This window comes from Porites lutea, chromosome 1, assembly GCF_958299795.1.
Source record: "Porites lutea chromosome 1, jaPorLute2.1, whole genome shotgun sequence".
NCBI lineage: Eukaryota > Metazoa > Cnidaria > Anthozoa > Scleractinia > Poritidae > Porites > Porites lutea.
In genome coordinates, this window is record NC_133201.1 from 32,300,024 (window position 1) to 32,310,322 (window position 10,299).

At 39.9% G+C, this 10,299-nt stretch overlaps 1 protein-coding gene across 1 annotated transcript in view; it reads right to left on the reverse strand.

Annotated features, from left to right (window-relative positions):
• The window catches only part of LOC140948625 (NACHT and WD repeat domain-containing protein 2-like), a 29,964-nt gene extending 22,690 nt beyond the window's left edge, over nucleotides 1-7,274 (reverse strand). Inside the window, exons 1-5 of the mRNA XM_073397893.1 lie at nucleotides 6,622-7,274; nucleotides 4,957-5,589; nucleotides 3,633-3,751; nucleotides 1,407-1,522; nucleotides 275-310 (exon numbers count right to left, since the gene is read on the reverse strand). Of these exons, the coding sequence (XP_073253994.1) occupies nucleotides 275-310; nucleotides 1,407-1,522; nucleotides 3,633-3,751; nucleotides 4,957-5,589; nucleotides 6,622-7,094 (1,377 nt within the window). The 5' untranslated portion in view covers nucleotides 7,095-7,274. The remainder of the gene's footprint in view (nucleotides 1-274; nucleotides 311-1,406; nucleotides 1,523-3,632; nucleotides 3,752-4,956; nucleotides 5,590-6,621) is intronic.
• Between the last annotated feature and the right edge of the window lie 3,025 nt (nucleotides 7,275-10,299).

Here is a 10,299-nt window from a genome sequence, read left to right on the forward strand (position 1 = left end):
TTACTTGGTAATTAAGACGGTGACTTTTTATAAATACTGAGGTGTAGTCTAAGCTCCCAAAATAATTTTAGGCCAAAATTAAACTAGCCTGAAAACATTTCAGTCACCGTCTACTTAAGAAGCTTAAGGAATAGGAGCACAAAACAAAGGAGCATGATTGTTTAGCATTTCAACGTTTGTTTCGATTTTGCGTTTAATAAATACTTTCCGTTTGACGTGAAAGTTAGTATGGTATTATTTGTTGGATTGAACCCAGAAACAAGGAACTGGTTACCTTTCCACCATTATCCAGTCTGAGGTAGTCCTCAATCTAAAAATTGCATTCATAAGAAGAAGTTATAGATAGTTCGTGAAATACGATATTAATACTCTTTTTTAACATAACTCTTAGACCCCAATTCATTTTTGATTCATTAATCTTCCATATCTTGTCGCAGTTTATGTATATTTACTCAAGGAGCAGCTTTTTAAGCACTGATAGAGCCAAAAGGTTTTTTTTTTTTTTTTCATTCCGGGAGAGGGGGAGGGAAGGTAACAAAAGTTTCACTCCCAGGGAGGTTCCGTCCCAGGTCCAACTCCTTACCCGTTTATCCAACCATTTTTTTTGGACAGAAAAGGTTCCTCTTTTGTGTAGCTTCCATTGCGAAAAAATGGTACTCCTTTCAAACACCTAGTTTAGAACTTAAACGTGGCTTTAAATGCACTGTCCTATACATGTGAATAAATCAATAAGCCAAGAAGTTATCTTGGCTTTTTCACATCCATAAAATGCGTCTGGTAGCCCCTTAGGTCCTTTTACACACTGAAATGACTGGCCTGCGTAGTAGGCGTCGAAAGGGATAGGGGATAGGGAAAAAGGGAAAGAGGGATGGGGTTAGGGGAGAGAGGGGAAGCTCCCTTCCTTTTCCCCTCTTTCGTGCTTTTCTCCCTCCCCCTCTCCTTCCCCTTTTTACGCCTGCCACGCAGGCTAGAAATGACAGAGATTTCCCTACCCTTTCACATACTTCATCTAGTGAGATCCCTACCCTTGTATTACTCCTGAAGCTTGAAAATGGACCCCCCCCCTCCCGGAGCCTCCCCCTACTAGCCATTACAGGTAGGTTAAAAGTCCTTGTGTAAGACAAAAGTGTTCCGGCATCAAGCTGCGAAACAACAAACTTCCACGTTTCCATTGCTCTTCTTGAGTTCTCTATTAGTATCTTCAACCCCAGGTTTGAATCTAAATTTTTTGAAGTCCATATTCGTTCCCAGAAAATCCTTCACCTAGTTACCTAAAATTTTGACTTAATATCTATATTTACAGCTGTGTACTCTGGTTCTTGGTGATCTGAAAACTTCCTACAAAGCAAAAATCGTTTCCCACTTAAATTACTTAATGTTGCTCTTATTTGAAATGCCCCTATTACCTTTTGTAATAGTTGCTTTCTGCCTACAAATGCTTCTGTTCTCTTCTTTGTGACCATTGTATGGTGAAGAACTTCGACGTATAAAGGATCATCAATTATCTGATGATTGGCAACAGCTTTAAATGAAACATACGCATGTGAGAGACTAAATCTCTATTCAAACCTTTGGATTCCATAGCAAGATAGCTTGAACAAAAGCTACGCACCGTGGGGTAAGTGCATAAGGGTTAGCGTGAGTAAACAGCAGTCATTTTGCAACGCCACCAGTGAGCACGGTCTCGTTCCTCAGACGTTAGTGAGCTTAAGATCCGACGACGGCGAGATTCTACGACGGCAGACTTGGTCGAGGGGGCTTAGGGTGAGGTCGCCGTCGCAATGGCGCGAAAAATAGCATTAAGAAAGCTCGCGCGACGGCGGGTTGATGTAGTGCCTTTTCCTGTTGAAGTTTAGAAATAAATACAAGAGTGATGACTACTTTTAGAAAGGTTCGTGAATTGTTACTGACAAGTTTCGATGATGGCGAGATTTCAGAAGATGAATTTTTACTGTTGTATGATGTCAACAGATCTAAAAATCCGGATTTTCCCTACCAGAATTACGAACATTTTGACCTCGAGAGGCTTGACGAAAAGATGAGTGACATAATCCATTGGACCTCAATTTAATGCCAAAACAAGTCTACGATATCATAATTGTTAATAAACACATCAATAAACCCAAGAAAAAACTTGTAAAACTTACTGGGTTGCTTTCTTTGTCGAGTTGACCTAGTCCATGGCGATTAACGAGTCAAACTGTTTAGAGAGGGCAAACAAATTTAATTTAAATACCGTGTTTGAAATCGTTTAAGTCGCTTAGAAATTCGACAAAAATGGTCTACTGAGAATAAACTGTTAACAGTGCTAAAGAATTTCGCTCAAAATGTGTTTAAATGGCATTATTTTGATCAAGTTTACTCACGTTTTACACGCGACGGCAAAATGGCCTTCTTCACGTCACAGACAAGGCCGCTACGGCGGGAAACTTCGCAACGACGGCAGCCGGAAGTCTTTCTAGCAGTAATTTCACTTCCGCTCGCCGTCACAGACGTCTGCCGTCGTCGGATCTTAAGCAGGCTATTATTTCTCGGAGGTGGCCATGGGGGTAGGATCCATTGGACACGAATAGATTCCGATGGAAAAGTACATTTATTCTTGAGAGACTTACTAATAGAAAAATGTCACTTACGTTAGATGAGGGGGCAGAAAGTCTTTCCGATAGAGTCCATCGGATCCATTGGACACGAATAGATTCCGATGGAAAAGTACATTTTCTATTCGTGCATGTGTAGCGAATGGCGGTTCCGATATCGGTCCTCCATTCGTCCTGCTCTCGAATTTAGTAGTCATTTAGATTTAGCAAAGGGACAAAGTGAGGATAAACAGCCCGTAACTGTTGCGAAAGCGAAAGGAGGTGATAGAGGGGGACTAGAAACAAGAGTTGCCTCCCAGTTGATGATCAAAATCGACAAGTAAGATGGCGCATTTGGTTGGGATAGTTGTGCTCAAACTAATCACGAGAGACTGAATAAAACACCGGCTGCACAGGTCTATTTTGCCATTCCCAAGTAATTTCTCAAGTTCGATAGCGATTAAGGACGTGTGATTGGCATTATCAACAAAATGAATCAGAAAATCATGACACAGACTGTTAAAACCCTTACAGGTATTGGATTACTATGGCTGACCCACTAGAATTAGCGTTTCCGCAGCGGCCTTTTAAGCTATTTCTTGATAAAAGACGATATCTTATCCAAACTTTCACAACTTTACAACTAACCATTTCTTTCAAACTAGAAAAAAATTATTGTCACAAGACAAAACTTGATTTTGGAAGGAGTTTAAAAAAAATCAATCAGCTTAGCTTAAATTTTGAATTTTAATTTACCTGTGTCCTGAGAGTTTGCTGTTGAATTTGTTCTATCTCTTTTAGAGCCCAATGGTCTTTTTTTTGGAAAATTATATGGTGTTTGGAATTGAAGGGTTTCTCTTACCAAGAGAGAATGATTGCTCTTACTTAATGTAAGCAAATTGTAAAGAAAAATGAACGTTTTCGCGCCAATCCAGCTTTTTAATGACCAGTGTGATAAGACTGACTCTCGCTGGCAGCTTTTGTAAAACAAAAACCACCACCATTTTTTTCTGGTTATTATAGGTAGATAAACTAAGAAACTAGACAATACTTTACCTTGTTGAATGCCATCAATCATTTTCTGGCAGAATTGATCACAAAAATTCTTTATTTCCTCTTTGTTCTTGAACGGGTTAATATGACCATCCTGAGTAAGCTGAAACTCGAGGCTATATCTGAGTTCACAAAATGTATAATATGAGGTTCGATCCGATAATAAAATGACTTTTAATACCCATTCCAATTTTAGTCATTTTCATTTAAAATCATGCATTCATTGAATTTTTCATGTAAACAGTAATGAATTTTTGCATGCAAGATCATAGTGCTGTTATCAAGTCATAGTCATTCTTCGACTCAGTTTAGCTTGTTACTTGCATTTGACAAAACGCATCCTAAACCCCACGAACAAACGGACGCAATAACTCCCAACAATGTTGGGAGTTTTATCGTTCGTTTGCACGTAGCTAAAAGTGTGACCGGTTTCAAACTTTGTGCAACAACTCCCAATTACACGCAACAACATGAAACAGGGTGTGCAAATTAAACGGACTCAACACTTAACATCCAACAATGTTGCGTCCGTTTGCACAGGGGCTTAATGAGCGAAAACGACGTGACCAACAGGTATTTGACATGTGAGGTCGGACTTTTGAGCCCCATCCGTGCTACAATAGAATAGGTCACTTCACACACCCAAGGCGAGAGAAAAGAGTGTTGCTTACCACTGCAGCGAAGGCATAAAACCGGTAACATGGCTTTGAAGAAATGGAACACGAATTTCCGTTGAAACATTCCGTCCGGAAAAAAACTACCTTTTCAGATGTTCCTTTGCTCCAGGAAATTTTCCGCTGGATTGACCCAAAACATCGTGTTCCATTTACTTTCCAACCAGGTTTTCCGGAAACTTTTTTTGCTAATTGTAAACCATCAAACACAGTCACTCTCATTTTTCGGTACGTCTCGCCCCTCATGAGAGACCTCTACTACAATCATGGAGAAAAGTCTTGGGACAGTTGTACAGTTCGAACGCTTTTTAACACAGGCGAAATTATATCCGCGCACTTTCAACACTGTACGTCCCTATCCCCTTCCCCCACCCCACAGACAGTGTTGAAACTGTCAAGGCACAATTCCTTTGATCTTTCAACATTGTATTGGGTGGGGAGGGGGGAGGGGACATGGAAAAGTAAAAAGACAGCACTGCTTTTGCGACATAACTTGTTAAACGTATAAAATTGAAGTTACGTTCTGACTGTCCCAAGGACTTTAGTCCATGATTGTAGCAGCGGGCAATTTGAACCATTCTTTACAAGTTAAAAAGTACCGTGGCTCAAAAAAAAATTGCAAAATCATGATTAATTTTACTATGATCACTAACCTGCATATATTGTCTTCAGGTATTACCTCTTGGCATTTACTTTTGAGACTCTGCAACAAAGTTTTTGTACTAACTGCTTCACTTGCATTTCCCTTGTCTACAAAACGCTTTGTAAATTTATTGTTATTGAGGTCCATTTCATGTAGTTCTTTAAGGGACCGAATAAATAAAATCATGTATTTTGGGTCTACACCCTCTCCGTTCATTCCAGTTGTTATCTCCGTCTCGGTCACAGAAATCTTGAAGTCCTCCTCGGTCATCTCGCTTAAAGGAAAAGCTGTAAAATCGATCTGACTCGCAGCCTTCCTCAGAGCTTCTGTCATTGTTTCCAGTGTTTGCCACCATTGCTGCCTTTCCTCTTTTCCTTTCTTTTCATCAGCATCGTTTGCGTGGTGTTTGTACGCAAGCGGATAAAACGTTGACACTGGTTGTAGGACATAAGCTGCCGGTATACTGTTTTCATCTAGTTTGTACCATTGAACAAGAAGCTCGGCAGCGCGTTTGCCCCCAGGATGACTGTTGACGCTTCCCAACAGCATTTCAAAGATGTTTTTGTCTATTGTAACAGGGACTGGCCTGAAGCCGTACTTGTCGCCAATAATGCAAACCATATACGGTCCAACAGACTCATTTCTGACAAATAATTATATGGATATCAACAGGACTCGGACAAAATTAGATATAGCCTGCGAGCAAGCTCTCCATTTGGATCCTCGTTACCAAGAGAGTCAAGCGCAGCACGTGGAAGGATGAAGATGACGCTATCTCGCGCAGCTCCCCTAACACGACACTAGAAATGGACAGCATCGCACGCTACATAAAATGGGGTTCATCATCTGAAAACTATATTTGAGAGACACTCTTGTAGCACTTGTTTCCGTTTATCTATTTATTTATTTATTATTATTATTATTTTTTTTTTGGTGGACAAGGTTGGAGACAGGTAGCATATTATTTTCAGTACAGCCAAAAAGACGGTTCCCTCTTATAGTTTTACCTCTCCGGGATCGATCGCTTCAGAGATTTTATTCTTAAGTCACGTTCAGGAGGTCATAACCAGTGTGTATGCCACAGTTCGTGGCTAAACATCTCTTTTGCCCCATGTCAGGGAATCGGGATTCCTGAAACCGGGAAATTTTGCCAGTGGAATCCCGGGATCCTGGCCTTTGGAATCCGGAATCCCACTAACGATTATATAGAATCCAGTATCGACCAGTATCCCAGTATCCCACTGACAAAGACTGGAATCTAGTACTTGTAATCCGGAATCCACGGCGTAGAATCCAGAATACATGACTGTCTTGGAGTCCTTACATGGGGCGATCTCATTGCAAATTGAAACCGGTTGGTCTACAGTTAGATCAATTTAAGGTTGCATCTGCAAAATGTCAGAAATTTCTATAAAGAATTTCGTCGTTATAAATAGACCAATGCTTTTGTTAAAAACTCGGACGTCCGGGGGTGCCAACAACCCCGAGGTTCAACCTTTTACCTTATATATGCCATTTTTCAGAGAAAAGGTACCCCTTCCGTATACCTTCTGTAGGAAAGTCCGACCATATGGAGCCTAACATGAACTACTTGTCTCTTAATGATCCTTCATTAAAACTCCGAGGACATCTATCGTGACAGGATCGCTACTTAATGATAGAATGATATACTAACTTGCATCGCTGTACTTCCGTCACGCAGATGTCCACTGCTTGATGTTCGTCTGTCATTTCGTCCCGCACTCCCCACCTCATGTCAGCCACACTAAAATTATAACCAAGCCGTCGACAAAATTCGCGTAGATACGGATAAACATCCTCCATCAGTAAATCTCTCTCCACTGACATATCCGTGAACGTCGAGCTCAAAAACACAGCAATTTCCTTCGTCGGCAGAGTCCATGCTGAATCTGAGAGAACTTTTCCTTCTAGAAGAGAGTTAAAATCGTTTATCGATCTCTCGTCTTGTGCTTGTATCACTTGTTTCCGTTTCTCGTAAACAACGGAAGGACCGTTTTGGAGAATCGATTTCCACGGTTCCCGTTGGTTGCGGTCATTCTCCCACAATTCAAGTTTCGCTCTAAACTTCTGATTTGCTTGTATCACTCTCCGAACAGTTCCTACTGGTGTTGTGTTGCCGTTTCCCATAGTTATACCACTTTAAGGAATTTAAAACACAGTTTGCCGCCAAGCCATCAATGGACATTGACCGACGTTATATGAGATAACAAACAGGGAAACATGGTCGACTGATTTGTATATGTCATCCCTCAAGAGTTAGCTAGAGAACAAGCGTTCATAAATAAAATAATGAGTATCACTCGTCTCTAGTCCCTTAGTTGCAAGAAACCAGGTACCAAAAAATTTGCAATGACCGATTAATTTGCCGAGCACCATATAATTGGCGTATTGAATTTCATCTATACTACACAAATCCTCTTCAATGACTGAGTAGGTCGAACGAAGCTCACTTAAGTAATGAATTCAGATATCATTATTCAGTCTGACAAACTCAATAGATTACAGTCCTTTGTTTAAGAATAGAATCTCATCTTTTGTTTTCTCGGGATAATAATTCATTTAGAGTCAATCATTCGTTTTCCGACCTAAGGGCAATTAAAACACCCAGGATTCTTCGAGCTAAAAAATAGCATCATCTCATGGAGCCCTTACTGGTGACTTGCTAAGTCAAATCTCTTCCTTGGGTTTCCTTGTTATATCCGATGGTTTTTAAAAACAGAATGCAAACATTTGTCTTTTATGCATAGAACAACACATCAAATATCTATGATAATTGTTCTTCACAAAGGTGTCAACAAATAGAAAATCAACCATTCAAAGTGTTTTGTATTCATCGCTGTTGACATGGCAATCAGTAAGACTCTTAAGAGATTCTTTAAATGGCTCATTAACATGCATCGATGAACTTATTTAAACCAAGTGGCGTGAATAAAGTAATAAATAACTCAAAAATGGATCTTTCAGTATCGAGGGAACCAAAGTTGCTCTCTTATTTACAAATTCCCCAAGGCTGAAGTCGACTTTGAAATGAATTGTTAGGAAATGATTAATCAATTTCAGGGGAAAAAACTCTAAGACTTGAAGTTTTAAGAAAGGCGAAAAATTGAAAGTGAAAGACGTTTCAGTGTGGTCATGACGTCATTTTCAAATCCGAAGACCCCTAAAAATTAATTCGCCTAGTTTCTTAAAATAACTTTTTTTAATTACACCACATGTAATGCGCGAGTATCTGGAATAACTAAACTCATCGAAGATTAAAAATTGCTCCGCTGAAAGCAAATGTTTACCGTTCGTAGCCAGCATTATAAATTAGTATAGTAATTCATGGTTTGTGTTACTGAATATTTTATTCTCTCTCTTCCTCTCTTTCTTTTTCTCTTTCTCTTCCTTGTAATATGTTTTACCAATCGCGTAATTACTTGTTTTAATTGAGCCAGTGGGAGCTTATAGCTACAATTCGAACTGGGAGTTTATAGCTGCAATTCGGGAGTTTATAGCGATACAATTCGGCTCCGTCCGACCCACTGCCTAGCCCACACTCAAAACACCCCAAAGTTCCGACACATCCGGGTCGCCACCAACACCAATGCCTACAAGTACTCCTTCTTCCCTCGCACAATCCTTTTATGGAGTCCTGAAGCCTTCCAAGTATATGCCTGCCTATCATTAGAACCTTCTGCCACTCTAATTGACCCATCAAAACTTATTTTTAATATTACAGTATATTTATTTTTGTTTTTTCTGGTATCGTTTGGATTATAATATGTGTGTACATTAGCCAGTTCTAAATTTATAAGTGTGCAGTACAGGGGCATAGCTAGGGGGGTGGGGGGTCCTGGGGTGCCCGTGACCCCCCTGGCATGGTAGGCCTTCTTTTGAGCAAACAACCTACAATATTAAGGTGGCGAAAACGCCATGACAATGTCTTGGCCGTAAAAGCCATTGTTGAAAAGCCCACTTTTTTAAAATTTGCTTTTTTGTAAAGTATTTTCGTCAACGGCTTTTGTCTTTAGTTAATATGGGCCTTGATGCCGCGATAATACGACACGATAATACACGAGGGAGACTGGCAGCGGTGAGTAGCCTCTGTGACCCCCCCCCCCCCCCCTTTAAAAAATCCTGGCTACGCCCCTGTAGTACGATATCCTGCAAAATGTATTTTAATTGCCATTCTTTTAGCATCCTGTATAGATGTGAGACGACGAGGATTAAAATATAAGTAAGTAACTATTGAGTTTCCCTTAGCCTATTGCTTTGGTGTCGATTTGTTTCAGGAATCTTAACGACCTTATAATTAATAAATTATCACTGTTCCTAAAAGATTATAAGCAATTCTAAGTAACTGAGATTTCTTGGAAAGATTTCCATACAGTCAACCATATCATTTTACTTTGTTTTATTTGCTTTTTGTTTCTTTTTTTTCCCTTTTTCGTCGGTAACAGGTAGAGGTTGCAGTGTTTTCTTGGTCCATCAGTCCATTCTGCTCAGCACGCTGATTACAGTATTTCCTCGAATATAATAACCGTACCTAGATTAATCGCCTCCCCCGATTAATCGGCCACCACCCAACCCTCTCGCCATCTTCTCTTTCTTTTATCCCCTCCCTTGTCAAGTTGAAGTGGAATATGATCCATTAAAACTGATCAGTAACGATTCAAGCTCTGAAAATTAATCAAGAATCCAACTCTGAAACACTTGGAAAGTCCATGTTCAGTTTACTCGATGAATGGGGTTTTTTTATTTAATAGGATAATAAAACAAAATATTTAGGGAAAGACCTCCAGTGATCAATATTTGAAATAATTGCCCCCTATTGATTAGACTTTCAAACAAGTCCTTCGTCGGATTTCAACCAAAAAATCTTGGTAATCTTAGGAAGGTTTAAATAACAATAGCCTTACCTTGAACTGTTTGCACAAGAAAACAAAACCATGAAGGATTCTGATCCTAGTGGTAAAATGACGTCATGGTGAAAAAGCTTTTTTACTGCATGTTCATTTTTTTTTTACTTAACGAAAAATTTATTTAGGTATATTGTTGACTCACTTACGAATGAATTTGTCAAACTTTGAAAGCGCTGACGATTACACGTCATCTGGAGTGTAGCCACGTGAATTTTAGCTGTGTTAGTACAGCTGCCCACTTTTCACAAACAAATTCGGGTAAAGGAACAACTTTGTCGCGTCGCCGTTATTCGTGGTCTGGTTTCCACGGAATTTTGTTTGAGTGTAGGGGGCCGCTTTGACCGTGAACCTCAGAATACCCAGCCACTTCGAAGAGATATCAATCAACAGTTCCCATGGTCCCGCGATGATTTAGTGAATAGTGCGCT